The sequence below is a fragment of the Vicugna pacos genome, chromosome 18 (assembly GCF_048564905.1).
Source record: "Vicugna pacos chromosome 18, VicPac4, whole genome shotgun sequence".
Lineage (NCBI taxonomy): Eukaryota > Metazoa > Chordata > Mammalia > Artiodactyla > Camelidae > Vicugna > Vicugna pacos.
In genome coordinates, this window is record NC_133004.1 from 43703315 (window position 1) to 43718724 (window position 15410).

At 43.8% G+C, this 15410-nt stretch overlaps 1 protein-coding gene across 1 annotated transcript in view; it reads left to right on the plus strand.

The window, feature by feature from the left end:
• Nucleotides 1-15410, plus strand: part of RNF216 (ring finger protein 216) — a 135210-nt gene that overhangs the window by 99823 nt on the left and 19977 nt on the right. The window contains exon 14 of the mRNA XM_072943362.1: nucleotides 9104-9201. Coding sequence (XP_072799463.1) covers nucleotides 9104-9201 — 98 coding nt within the window. The remainder of the gene's footprint in view (nucleotides 1-9103; nucleotides 9202-15410) is intronic.

Here is a 15410-nt window from a genome sequence, read left to right on the forward strand (position 1 = left end):
TACGATGCTGACTTCCGGAAAGGTGGGGGATTTGTGTTTGTTCATTTTATTCCCTGATGCTCAGAGCAGTAGTCCGAGTGTGTAAACATGTCCGCCTCCTGGGGCATTGCCCTGAGTGTTGCTGTTGCTGTCCGTTAAATGGGCTTCTAGAGAAAGTCATCAGTATTTGAGTAATTACTATAAGGGAATAGATATTTTTGGTTGTAGTTATTCTGACAAAGGTAAAGTTGAACTTATATTTATTCCAGGAAACCTTTACCTTCCACTTAATCTTAGAAGTCCCAGTCCCCGTAGTATGGTAAAAAGCAGACAGCTGTGGCCATGAGGTAACTGGCTTTCGGAGTCAGTATTTTCAAGCATTATCCTCTGTCAGGCGGTGTAAATCTCTGTACGTCTCAGTGCCTTTACAGCTTTCTATCCCTAGGGGGCAGTGTTAACAAAGAAACCAAATTTGAAGCCACCTAGTCTAATTTATAACCTAATCCTGATGGATCTAAAGGAAAAGAGTGCTTGGCTTCTTTATAATCTGCAAGAGTAAGACTTCAAGATTTCCTTTTTTCAAAATCAGCTTCTGTGCATAGAAATGGTAGGGTACGCATCCACTGCACACATTTTTTAAAATCCCCATGAGTGTGTGTGTGTGTGTGTGTGTGTGTGTGTGTGTGTGTGTACCAAAAAATAAGAACGGTATGGAACCTTCCCCAAAGAAGCCCCCAGAGCCACATCCAGATTTGAATTTCAACATTTAGAAATCAAAAGATTCTTCTGCCTCAGGAAGATTATGTACTTTGAAGAAAAGAGAAATCTCCTGCAAAGAGAGCTTGGCTTCTTAATATAATCCAATAATTTCAAGACATCATTAAAATAGTTAATGTTAGAATTTTGTTTGTCCCTTAAGAAAAGTGGACCCAGGCAGGAGGAACCTGTGATCTGACCTCAGGTGATAACTGACCTTCCAGAGCCACTGGGTGGGAGGAGGAGTGAGCCAGGCTGACTGCATTTCTTCAGTTCTCTAAACTAGAGGTTCTCATAAGCACTGAGTTTGTGAAGCTCTTTTCATCAGAAATGAAGAGTGATCAGTTTCCACATATTGAAGCTGTAAGAGCAAATCAGCAAAGAACATCTTATCTGAAATATATGCAGGACTTCCTCAAGCACTGTCTGCATGAGCTTCTTGGTAATAACTGGTCTGTCAGTTTTGTATGTTAGACTGGGGAAAGGAATTAGGGAGCAAAGAATAAATCGTAGTGAAGAAGGCATAACCTGTATCCTTAAGGCGTAAACTCTAATGAATTTACCTTCAAGTGTCTTATGGATAACTTAATTTTCTCATACAATCATCATTATATCTTATATAATTATAAAAATGAAAATATGATAGGGAGGAACTAATGTTCTTTGCGGAGGGGGTCAGTTTACTAAGAGGTTTCAGAGGCCTTTTTTCTCATGTAAAACGCAAAAGTCCCAGGAGTAGGGGTGGGGCTGTATTTCTGACTCTCTGTGAAGAGGAATGTGCTTTGTCTTGCTAGCCTTCATCTCTCTCTCATTTTTCATACATTCAGCCCTTTGTGTGTGTCAGACCTAGTATAAGGCCCTAGAAATCCAAAGAAAACTGAGATGTAGTGTGGAAGATTGTAAGCTTCTTTCAGTCAGGAGTTTTGCTGGCTTATTCACCAGTGTATCCCTCTGCAGCACGAAGCAGGCACTCAAAGGATAACATTTTTTGAATAGATGGATTGAACCGTCCATTCCAACCCTGTCTGTAACGATCAGCAGGGCACAGTCTTTGCCTGCAAGGAGTGCTTGGCTCCTTGGAGATGTGAGGTAATCAGATAATTACAAGACACTATTAAAAGTGCTGTGATAGAGTGAGAGCCAAGTGCTCCGGGAGTCCAGGGAAAGAGTGCCAACTTTTGCCCAGGTCACTTGGGTTCCCATAGCCCCCGCTGTTTGAAATGAGAGCTGATGAGGAGGAGGAGGTGTGTCAGCGGAGAAAGGACATCTAGGCAGAGCTCTGCAAGGTTGAGGGTGTTGGGCATGTAGCGCTGGCAGGAGGCCAGCCGTCCTGGCCCTGGGTGCTGGCTCAGCGCAGGCCGTGAGGTCTGGGACGGCTGCTGCTTACAGCTTCTCATTCTGCCTCTGCTGCTCTACCAGGTGCCCTTCAGGTTGGAACTAAAGTGCCATCTCTGCGTGAGGCCACCCTTCACACCTCGCTGCCGCACTCCTGCCCCTCCCCTTGCCTTGGTTCCCCGGATGCTCCTTGTCGTCCTACGGAGTAGATGTTCATCTGTTTGGTGGTCCACCCACTGCCACTCTCCTAGAATGTGGACTCTAGGAGGGCAGGGACTTCATTTGTTCCCTGATCATTTGCTGAGAACTGTGCCTGATGGGGCATGGCCAGCTCTCAGGAGGCGTTTGTTGTTGAGGGTGACAGAGGGAGAGTGGAGGTGTTGTCGTTGCTTTCAGTGCAGAAATCATCTGTTGTCAGTATCACTTGGAGCAAAACTGACCCAGAGCAGTGTTGGTGAAGGTAACGCTCGCAGGCATTGTCACTAGCAGGTCCTCATATACCGTGGTCCTGGCCACCTTTGGGGACATGAGTGGCAAGTATTTACAAGTAAAGGCCCAGCGGCCTGGTTGAGGGAAGGACCCAGTAACTGATACGTGGTTCTGGTGTGAAACACTCACGTTCCTACATCTAGTGGGAATCTAAAATTGCACTTCCTTCAGGGCCCCGCCAGACACCCACCTGGCCAAGAGCGGCAGGAACAGCTGCTTCCTCACGTGTCCAGTCAAAGGTTGCTCTGTGAATAGCAGGTTCCTATCATTATCATTAAGAAACGGTGTCCTCGGGTTTAATTCTAGTCCATCCTGCCTCTTAATGGGTCATTCCCAGCTCCTCAGGAAGCACGACGGAGCGGGCATCCTGCACAGCTGCAGCTGGGCGTCCACGCCTTTGATAGCCTGATGCTTTGCTGCTCTTTCATCTGTGGGCTCCTTACACAAGCTGCCCATTGTAACCTCGGGGCTTGTCTCATACCCTTGTGCCCTCGGGTATCCAGTAAACAATGACCTGTTCTTGCTTGCAAACACCATGCTGGCAGGCACTGAGAATGGAGTAGGAAGAGTAAGTGGGTTTGAGCAGACTTGAGTCCATAGCTCTGTGACCCTAAACAAGATAATTTGCCTCTCTGAGACTTCCTTTTCTCATTTACTTAAAAAAAAAAAAAAAAGAAATGATGGCTAATACTTCCCTTGTAGAATTGTTGTGAAGATTGAGTGAAATGTGTTATGTAAAACAGCTGTACCGGAAGAGATACACGTCTGGAACTTTGAGCCAGTACTGCAGGATCTTGGGTGGGATATCTGAGTTCAAGATGTTGTGAAAGATGCTCCCTACTGTATAGATGCCGTTTCAGTGGGAAACTCAACTGAAGAGTCAAAACTGAAAAAACAATCTCCTTTTTAAAATAGTTATAAGGTCCCTTTCTGAAGCCATGTAGGAAAAGTGGTCCTCTTTTTCCTAATAAGAAAAGATAGGCGTGTTGCCACAGGTCAGCTTCACCACTGCCAGCTTGGTTCAGGAAGGAGGCTGTGGCCTTATTTGTGGAGGGCTATGGAGTAAGGCCAAGAAATGAATCCAGATTCTTGGGCTTGTTCCTCTTGAAGTTATTTACTTGGCCCTAGTTCAGTGAGGGGGTCACTGCAAAGCCCTACAACCTAGCAAACTGTCCTTCTGCCATCAGCAGCCAGAATGATCTTTTGAAAATCTTAATCAGATCATTGCACTTCCCACGCATTCAGCCTGGCTTTCCAGACGCCTCCCTCCAGCCTCAGTACCTGCACCAGGATTGACCACTGTTCACTCTCAGTCCTCCTCCTTGGGCTCCAGCCAATATCAACTTCCTCTGTGCTCCTCAGATGAGACAAGCCCTCCCCCACGCCAGAGCCTTCACACATCCTCTTCACCCGGCCCGGAACACCCTTCCCCCATATCTGGCTAACTCTACTGGCCCCTCAGGGCTCAGCTTCAGTGTCACATCCTCGATGCTTTCCTGATCCCTGGGCAGATGCACCTCTGAGTGCTTAGTGCTCTTCTCTGAGATGTTCCCATTGCAGCTGTAGCTGTAGATCCTGTTTCTTTAATGTCTGTTTTCTTCACCAGAACGTAAGCTTCAAGAAGTTAGACAGCAAGTCTAAGTTGCTTGTTGTTCTACCCCCAGCATCTCATATAGCACTTGACAAATGATGAAAATTCAGCAAATTCTGAAAGTGAATAAACAAGCTAGTCTAAAATTAAACTTACGTTCTCACCTCTGCCTCCCACCCTCATTCAAATCTCCTCCTGCATCACTTGGTCCCCGTCCATGTCTCCACCAGCCCAGTCCCACAGACTGCTCCAGTTCCTGCTGAACTGTCCTCTTGCCTCCGGTCTCCGCCTCATCAGTCCATCAGAGCATTTGGAAACACAAGCCCAGGCACATTGCTGCCCTGTCTAGTTCCCTTCTGTGATTTTCCGGTATCTAGATGAGTAGACGCACAACTTTGTCACTGCTCTCTGTATTGGAAAAAAAAAATGTGCAAAGCAGAATTTCCCCAGAGTATACGTTTATTTATCTATAAATTTTGTATATATACTACTGGTGTACATACATTGCAAAACATACATAGATGTAGAAAAATTTAAAGGGTAGGATGAAACAAATACTTCAAAATAATTTTATTTAATGATATGAGAATCTTTTGTGCTCATTAAAATATTAACACGTCGAATATGTTTCATTGTTGGCATGTTTGATTGAGAGTCTTGTTCTACGTTTTACATACTTTAATGGCTGTGCTAGCTGGGAAGGGCACTTCACAAAGAGACTTTGACCCAAAGTGCCTGGATCTCATCACTCATAATACTTGTTTTATTCAGTCCTGTGAAGGTGCCAGCTCCTCAAAGAATCCTTGTCTGACTTAGCCCCCCTCCCCCGCTGTCTCTAGTTTATTCACGCATGTGTGTACATGTATAACCATTACACTTACCTCCGCTATGCTCTACTTGGTTTGCTCACATATCTGACTTCCTCGATATCCTTACCCTAGAGAAAGCCGAAGTTCTTAGATTCCCTTAGTGAAAGGAAGGAAAACCCACTGAGATTTGACTTTGCCAAGCTTTGTTGAGTCCCAGGACGTCCACCATCTCTCATTGTCTGTTTCCCTGTCTTAAAATCAGACTCTTTCTGGATTTGGCTGGCATCTGTATGTCACTTGGGCCTTGAGGTGAGAAGAACCAGTGGCTGTGACAACTGGAAGACACATGTGGCCTGAATGCCTACAGCCCTGTGGCTTCTAGAGCTTGCTAAGCATTTGTAAGTGGTTGGGTGCCCAGGCCTCATCTTTTACTTAAGAGGTCTGGGGATTTACAGCCCCACCATTTTTTGAGTACCTGAGTGAGCAAAGCTGAGAGGTGGAATTTCAGAGATTCAGTTTGGATTGGCCACAGCCTCATGCCCCATACCTTAGGCCAGCGACTTCTCTTCCCTGGAGAGTGAGTCCAAAAGTTTCATTGGAAGAACAGCTGAGAAATAAGTGAGCAGTTTCTGTTAGGTTCTGCTTCTGAGACAAGGCTGGACATCAGGCGGGTAAGATGCAGGGTGCACAGGGAACAGGGAAACTTCAGAGCAGGCCTGGAGGGGTGGGTGAGCAAGGAGTGACACCAGAGCATCTGGTGACTTGGACCTTGGGCTCATCTTCCCTCAGGCTTTTTGCCAGCAGCAGGAAGCCCTACTATGTGTAGATGAGGTGATGACCTGGGACAATGGTTTCTGGTCTTTGAGGAAGCTGTTTCTGGGAAGAAATGTCAGCTCCCTGACAGGCCATCTAAAACCAAACTTGATTTCCTGTCTTACCTACAAAACATCTAAGCAGCAGAAAAATGGATGAAAGGAAACTATCTAGTACTTTTTTACCCTGCAGAGGTAAGACCTTAATGAATAGTCAGAACACCTTGATGCATCTTGAGGGCTAAAGGGCAACATAAAACTTGACCAGAGATCTCTGATGCCATGAAGAACACAGACTGATAGCTGCTCCGTAGCAAGCTACCCAGTATACTCATGCCTTCCTCCATCCAGAAGGAAGGAGCTGCCTTCTTTGTTGTATTCAGGGTGATGATGAATTCAGCTGTTTCCTCCTGATCTGAAAATACACACAGGAGAGAGAAACTATCTCCAGTTAGACTTGATAACCAGGACATACATGTCCTTCATGTTTTGACATGACTTGTCAAAGTTGTACTCCACGTTCCAAAATGGTCCTTGGGATTTTCTCATTATCTTTACTTTGAAGAATGTGATTATCTTCATGCTAGAAACATTCAAGAACATTTCTTCTGCCTAGTATTGTTAAGCATTTGTTGCACCTAGGAACAAAGCCTAGCTGTGGCGTGAGAGAAGAGAATTACAGTTTAGTAAAATACACACTGTGTGTAGAAGAGAAGGGTACATTGTAAAGAAGCAACAGAGAGAAAGCTCCAGATAGAAAATTTACCCAGCCTGTTTGCTTGCCTTATTTTAATTGTGGGTTTTAATGTCTAACTAACGAGTCTCTTCAAAAGACTTTTCAGTTTTATTCTCTGGGACCCCTGAGCCCTTCAGTGAGAAGTACATGGCTGAAAATTCAAACATGGACCTGTAGGAGAGCCACTGTGATATTGTAAGTGAGTGGTGGCTTCATGGTGACCCCTCACTCACAGCTGACTCGGTTTGGCCAGATTATCCTGCTGTTGTGGACTGGTGCCTCACCTGAAAAATGGGTTCTTCCCTTATGAAGCAGGTCCCATGAATTAATAACTGGATCACCAATAATGCTAAAAAGCACTCTAAATGCCATGCATTGTTTTCAAGCTGTTACTCCTGGTGGGTGGCTAGGTTAGTATTGTTTCCAAGGCTAGGATCTGGATACCAGCTCATCTATTCTCCAGCTGTTGTTTATCCTCCAGTTTCCGAGAATAGTCAGGCACAAGGTCTTTTAAAAACGGGTTTTATGCTGCTTTACATTTTGGTGTGTAATAATTAAGTCACTTACTGATTTAGCGTTTGTTTACTGACAGTGATGTAGGTAGTGGACCAAAGAGCTTCATATCCTTTGGAAGCAACAGCATTTAATATAGACTCTTATCCGCTCATCTCTACCCCTACTCCCCCCAATCTCACTGATTGAAGCCTTTTTATGAGAGTTATCCAAGTTCTCAGTTCCTCAAGCAGTCCATTTCATTTCTCTTTCTCTTTTAAAATTTTATTTCTTAATTGATAGTATCTTTATGTAGTATAAGATATAAAAGATACAAAGAGCCTGCAGTAAGAAGCCTCACCCTGCCTGCCAGCCACACAGGACAATCAGTACTACCAATTTCTTGGGTGTCCTTTTAGGTGGATTCTGTATGTCACTATGTTCTCCCCACCACCACCTTTTTTTAATGTAGAAATGGTGGCATCTATATTATACATACTACTCTGCCTTGTTAGAGCCATCTTAGCAGTGTGTACTAGAGGAAGTTCAATAGTAAGTGGGAGTACAGAGATGGGAGATGTTTCTAGAACTGATGTGAAGATAATAACCTAGTACATCTCCTGGTGACCTCTACCCCAGCTGTGTCCAAATACTAAACACGGACACCCGGCTCCCTGCCTGACATCTCCACTGGGTGTCCCAGAGTCCCTCTGTGTCATCACTGCCTAGGTCAAACTCAGGATATTAACACTTGGCCTCCCGCCTCCCAAGCCAGTCCTTTTCCACTATTCCCAAGTTCCATCCATGTCACTGTTACCCTGGGTTGTACAAGCCAGAAACTAAGATATCACGATGACACCTCCCTCTCCTCACTCCCAGAACCAGGCTGTCACCAAGCCAGCCAGTTTTACTTCCTAAATTTCTCTTAAATTGGTCAACTTTCCTTCATGTCCTCACTGTCCTCCCTAATGGGGCCTCCTTAGTCTCTCTCCTGAATGACTTTAATAGCTTCCCAACTGTCTTACGCTTCCACTCTTTCCTGCCTCCACTCTGTTCTCCACACAGAATGGTCTTTTAAATGATCTGCTCGTGTTACTTCCATACTTGACACCTTTAGACGCCTCCCTAGCACTGTTAGGATAAAGGTCAAACTGATAATCACGCCCTAAGAGCCTTGCATGGACTGGCTCCAGGGAGCCTCGCCAGGCCTGTTTTCACTGTCAGCTGTCCGGGTACAGGAACCCCACTTGCCCAGCTTCATCTGCCAGAGCCTTCTCTAACTGTTCCTCTGTCTGGGATGTTGGTCTCCTTTTGCTTTCTTTGACTCATCTTTCCGATCTCAGGCTCCACTTCCTCAAGCCTTCAGTGTCCCTCCAGACCAAACAAAGCTGACATCATCTTTTCTTTCATTATGCTTATTAGGGTTTTAGTTTCCATTTATGAAAATTAAGTTGGATTATGTTTCTTTAAATTCTTATTATTGATGTAAGATGGTTTCTGGCACATGTGAAATTATTTTATAAACTGTGAAGGCTCCTAGAATAAAAAGCAATAATTTTTTAAAATTCATGTTTATAAATGAATTTAATCTCTGGGGGATGATATCCATGTTTATGAGTGAGGGGTGGCCCAGGGAATCTCTCCTTAAAGACCCCTAGTAATCCTGATTTAGACCATTCAATGCAGTGCATTCATTTCAGTGCAAATGCTCTGTGCTAGACCAGCACTAGAACACTGGGCAGAACCAGTATTCTAGCAGCTCACAGTATTTTATTTTTAAACATCCAAGATCACATAAATCTATTTTCCATGGCTTTTTCAGGTGGCTCCTGACATTTTAGAATCTAGCCTTATACAAATTGGGTGATGGGAGCAATGCTTTCTTTTGATCTAAGGAGAGAAAAATTTCCCCATTCTTTCTTCTAATGATTCTTACCTCTTCTGTTGAGAGATGTCTTTAGAAATATCCCTGCTGAAAGGGAGAGAGATCCTCTGAAAGAACTGAAGCCAGATGAAGCTTGTTTCGCATTCCCTATTGTTGAACAGAAATTTGTATAGTGTCTGCTCACCAGGAGCTGTCTTTGTCTCTCTCCTTTATCCCCAGGAAACCTGTAGGAAGTGTCAGGGACTCTGGAAAGAGCACAATGGTCTCACTTGTGAAGAGCTGGCTGAGAAAGATGACATCAAGTACCGAACATCTATGTAAGTAACACGATCAGGGGTTTATATTCTGTTAACCTGCCTTTGGGCAGAGGGCTCAGTGGATATTGTAGGAAGAACAAGCTCACAAGCTACCCCCGTCTAGAATGATCTCGGGGAAGTGATCTAACCCCTGAGCCTGTTTCCTCATCTCTGTAGTCTCCTAAAACTGTTTCCAGTGTCAAATGTAACATAGTAAATGCCTGGCACATATGAATTCAATAACTGTTGTTCCTCTTCTCATTATTTAAATAAAAAAGCAAATAACACATTTTAATTAGATTAGGTTAGATTGCACTATTGTTACTTTTATCTTTTTTCTGTAGGATACTATTGGCCTGAGACATTCATTAAAATTAGAACCTCCAGAAGCAAAATACTGCAATCAGTAATGATACGGCCGTTACTGTGTGACACCCCCTGTGTGGCCAGGCATTGTATACGTGTCACCTTACTAAATACATTGACTTACGTAATACAGACGTGTACCCCTCTCTCATGCAGTAGCCCAGCCTTGCCAGGCCAATGGGGCAGATATGTCCCATGAGGTCATTCAAAGGCCCAAGCTTCTTTATCTCATTACTTCTCATTCCCTGAGGCAGTATTCCCATCTGCATGGCTGTGGCTGAGCTGCAGCCGCATTTGCATTCTAGCCCATAGAAGAGGAGAGACAAGTTGCCAGGCAGGCAGCTTTTCTTTAAGTTGTAAGTGATGCAGAAATTATATGTTAATTATTTCTGCTCTTGCCCTGTTGGTCTAGGTTGAGTCGCATGGCCACAACCTGGCTCCAAGGCAGACACCATATGTAGTATCTAGCTGGGTGATTTCACGTCCAGCTTAAATTTGAAGGGTAAGGAGCCGGTTTTGTGACCAAGCAGATGAAGTGGGAGATGGCTGTTTGAGGCAGTTAACAGTCTCCCAAGTCTCCACTACAGAAACGTACTGTTATCCTCATTTTACAGATGACACAACTGAGGCACAGAGAGCCCAGGTAAACATGGTCTCACAGGTAGTAGTTGGCATAGCAGGAATTTGCCATTTACTAGACAAATGGCTTCCTGACTTTGCTCTTTACCACAAGTTTGGTAGGCAGAATAATGGTCCCCAAAGATGTTCCATGTCCTAATTTCTGGAACCTATAAACCTGTGAATGTGTTACCTTACATGGCAAAAAGGACTTTGCATATGTGATTAAAGTTATGGACCTTGAGCTGGGGAAGATTATCCTGGATTATCTGGGTAAACCCAGTCTAACCACTTGACTCCTTAGAAGCCAAAGAGAACTTTACTCTGGTCAGACAAAGATGGAACGATAGACAAAGAATCAGGAAGACATAAGAAGAATTCTGCCTCTCCTTGCTGGCTTTGAAGATAGAAGAAGACCCTGAGCCAAGGAATGTGAGAGCTTCCAGAAGCAGAGGATAACCTTTAGTTCACAGCTGCCAAGAAAACTGAGCCTCAATCCTACAACCTCAAAGAACTGAATTCTCTGGCAGCCCAAATGAGTAACAAACAGATTCTCTCCTGGACCTTCCAGTAGATAACAGCCTGCCAGCACCTTGATTTTAGCCTGTTGAGATCCATGCTGGACTTCTGACCTACAAAACTATAAAATAATACGTTTCTGTTATATTTAGCTAATAAGTTTGTAGTAATTTGGTACAGCAGCAATAGAAAACAGTTTGATGCCAGAAGTAGAGTGCTGCTGTAATAAATACTTTAAAATGTGGAAATGGGTTTGAATAGAGCAATAGGCAGAGACTGGCAGAATTTGGAGAAGCATGATAGAAAAATGACTAGATTACCTTGAACAGACCATTAGTAGAAAAATGGACATGAGAAACCACCATTAAGGGCTCACAAGAAAGTGAGGAACATTATTGGCAAAGCCTGAACTGCCTTAGAGTATCCTTAAATCACCACGTTATATAGTGACAGAAAGCTTAGTTGACTTGTGTCCTGCGGCTGTACAGAAAGCAGAACTTGTAAATAATAAAACTGGACATTTAACTGAAATTTCCAAGCAGTGTTAAAGAGTGGAAAATGTGAGTGGAAAGAGCTATTAATAAAAAGGAACAGGCTTAATCATTTCTGAAATTCTCATCTTGTTCAGATGATAAAAGACCCTAAAATTAAGAGCTTGACTATCAGGGAAAGCATGCTCTAAAGAAGAGGAAAAAAGAAAGAAAGACTGCATTGAGAGTGTCAAAGTCTTTGGTCACACAAAGGCTCTTTGAAGACACTCAGAGAGTGAATCACAGATGCCCTCACTCTAACCAGGAAGCCTCTAGGAAACTCAGGTGTTACCCTTCACCCATCTAAGCAGAAGCCAAAAATAGAGATGAGATTATTGAGGAAATAGCTAAATGAACTTCATGTCTTAATGGAGTGACTCCCTGTGACGTACATGGGAGACCCACAAGGCTCTTAAGAATTTTATATCAGTAGAAATACTACCAGGTTGGACTGGAAGAGACAGTACAAAATGAAAGGAATCTGTCAGACCCCCAAAATTCTCTTAAGTAGAAAGCAGACTGATTAAAAACTACTGAGCTGCAAACAGGCTACCTTTCTTGAAAAAAGAAGTATTATACAGAGTAGAGCCGTGAGCCACAGAGGATTATTCTCAGATCTGAAATAGAAGGGAGTTTGCCCAGCTGGATTTCTAAATTTATTAGGAGTAGTGACTCCTCCTTTCTTTCCATTTTCTCCCCTTGTGAACCAGAATATCTATAAATATTGTCCTATGCCTGTCTCGTCATTGTATTTTAGCAACAGATAATTTGTTTCTTTGGTTTCTTGGGCCCACAAATGGAAAGAAAGTGTGTCCCAGAGTGGATCTTATCCAGAGTCTCATCTATACCTAATTTAGATGATAAAATTTGAGTTGACTTTATAATGAATGAGATCCTTGGAGTCCTTAGGATGAGGTGACTGAAGTTTGCATGTGGAATGGATGTGACCCTTTGGAGTGCAGAGGGCAGACTGTGTTAGACAGAAGCAAATGGCCTCCAGAGATACCCACACGCTAACCCCTGGACCCTGTGAGCATTTGTACCTCACATGGCAGAGCGACTTTGCAGATGTGATTAAGGTAATGGCAAACGGTAGAAAACTAACACAACCACATACACAGTAATCACAAATACCACTTTAACTTTAATATTGCTTCCTCAAATCTAGGCCTACCCCTGTCTGTCAGCCAGCCTTTGTGTCTTAGAGTGACCACCACCCTGACCAGTGGCATGGCCTTGAGTGATGAACATGTCAAAAATTACTCTTTTTTTCGAAGTAGTTATCTTGTCAGGCAATATTCTAGCAGTTGAGCTATTGCCTAAAACTCTTTAAACTTCTCATTTGGGATTGTCTTTCAGCCAGTTTATGAGCCAGCTCCCCAAAATCTGTTCTTGTTGCTATGGACCTGTCATAATCTAGTTTGAGTTGGAAGGAAGGGAGGATTTCTGTTGTTGCTGTTTGAGCCTTTGTTTTGCCCCAAGGAAGGATGTCTTACTAATGAAATTGATACAGATTTATTGAGTACTTACATTGGATAGCTGTATTTCAGAACCTGCAGCAAATTTCTTAATCTTTCTGTTCCTCAGTTTCCTCATCTGTAAAGTACAGAACATAATTGTATCTCTGTAGGGTTGTTAGCAAGTTTAAAGTACCGAGAATGCTTATTGCCACATGAGAAGTCTTCCAAAAGTGTTAGCTTTGTTGTTTTTCTTTTGTTTTGTTTCTTAAGCAGAAAGCCCACACTTGTAAATGTGACAAAGCCCATAAACAGTCAGCTTCTTGCACTCAGGGCCTGTTCCTATGTTCTCTGCTTGAAGTTAGTGATGGAGCGTTGTCCAACTCTAAAAACATGATCAGGCATCTGGACTACTCTAAGGCTCAGTCACAGACAAGGAGATGTTTTGTAGAACGAGAGAGTTGTTAACTTTTTGAAGCATAGCCCCCATTCTGACTCTCCTTTCGGTTCCTGCTACTGGCTCCATTGAGCATGTTGGTCTGCCGTAGTCACCTGGAGCACCCCTAAGTCCAGCAGCAATTGGAAGGCTTCTCTTGGTTTAGGTCCTGCTTAAACCTGGCCTTTTGTATCAGCAGTAAATGGATCAGAACCACATGTCCAGATGTGATGTATGTTGATTCCAAAATCCAGAAAGGCCTCTCAAATGTCTGACTTCTTTCTTCATGGTAGGGGATACAAGATACAGGAATGTGTGCTTAACTGTGGAAGGAATAGCCTGATACATACACACCTGACTTCCAGACCACCAGAGATTCATAGAGATTACAGATCTCTGTGTTTTCAGGGGACTTATCTCCCGTCTTCTGGCATGCATACACCATATTAATGTATCCTAGGGAACCTGCTGCTTCCTGTTCACTGAGTTCTACTTGCATGTCGTTAAAGTAGTAGACCGATGTGTTGTCATGTTGGATGTCCATGTCGTCGTGGGTGACACGTGATCGAGGTCCTTGCCACCTCCTTCTGGTGTCCTCAACTTACTGGACAAAGAATAAAAGCATTTTGCAGATCAGTAGCTGTGTACCATTTGCCAGAGGTTATGTTTATTTGCTCTGCTAAGAAGTGACATCTGAAACAGCAGCTGCAGTTAGAGTCAGCACCCGGTTCGCCTGTGGTAATGCACTGTTCTCCAGGGCCTATTCTTCTGCACAGGCCAGAGAAGTGAAAGGAGGTGTAGTGGGAATCAGCGCTGTGCATCTTTGAAGTCTGTGATGGCGGCACCAGTCTCAGAGATGCTCACAGGAATCTAGTATCACTGTTTGTAGGGAAGGGGTGCTGTAGAGGCTTTCACTGCTTTTCCCCACCATATAGCCCTTGCACCATGGACCAGAGAGCCAAGGAATCCCCGGTTGCCAGCTATCAAAAGTGAGAAATAGCAGGGTACACACAGGGAAACGAAAGATGCAGCATAATAAGTGGTATGAGATGAGGCAGGTGTTCTAGCAAAAACTTGGAGAAGAATGTTCATAGCAGCACTGATTGTAGTAGCCAGAAGGTAGAAGCAACCTAGGTATCCACCATCTGATGAGTGGTGACGTGCAGTGTATCCATAGAGGGAATGTTATTCAGCCAGAGAAAGGGAATGAAGACACGTCTGCAACATGGATGAACCTTCAGAACATGCTCAGTGAAAGAAGCCGGTCTCAAAAGGCCACATCTTATATGATTCCATTTATATAAACTATCCATAGGCATATGGATTTGCTTATGTACAGAAAAGACAAATCCATTAGAGACAGAAAGCAGATTAGCAGTTGCAGGGGAAAGGGGACTGGGGAGAGTGACTGCTTAATAGGTAGCGTTTCCTTCAGGGATGGTGCAGGTGTTCTGGAGCTAGATAATGGTGATGGGTGCACAACCCTGGGAATATACTAAGTGCCCCTGAGTTGTATACTTTAAAATGTTTAAAATGGTAAATTTTATGTGCATGTTATCACCAAAAATGTGTAAACATGCTCACAAAGGAAAACCATTTAAGATTTTGAATAGTATATGCCACAAGAAGTAAAGACAGCTCCCCAAAGAAGTTCCTAGCACACTTAAATAGTGGTGAGAACAAATGCTTAAGGAAGCATAGGGTCTTGATTGATTATGCAGAGGAGGGCAGTGAGCCTTCCTGTTTGAACACAAGGTCAGCATGCACAGCTGCAGCTCAGGCTTCTCTTCCTGTCCTGCCCTCGAACGCATCCTGTAGGGCTGTTTGTTTCCTGCCTAGTTTAGAATCTACTTGCCGAATCACTCTCCTCCCCCAAAAAATCAACTGCTGTTTTCCCCCAGTCCCATTTTGTGCTTTCATGTTACTGGATAGGTGATCCCATAATAGCAATCCTTTTTTGGTTCGGGGCCATTCCGGCCCTACCTGGAACTCTTCTTTTGCAAAAGCGAAGGACTTGAATTCTTTCAGTATTGAATATTTGAACGTTCTGTTTGAACGTTCTAACAGCGTTGAGTTGTATGTGTTCTTTATATCCTCCATCCATTTAGAAGTGCCTTTTCTCCTCCACCACACCCTGTATTATTGGTGACTGACAGCTTGGTGGAACAGAGCAAGCAAGTGCACCCTCTTCCTGTGAAAGACCATGTAACCTTGGTTCTTTTTAGCCACTCCTCTCCCACACTACAGCCTAAGCAGCTACCCGGGGAAGTCAGCCAGCCCCGGGTAACCAGAGTGCAGTGGCTT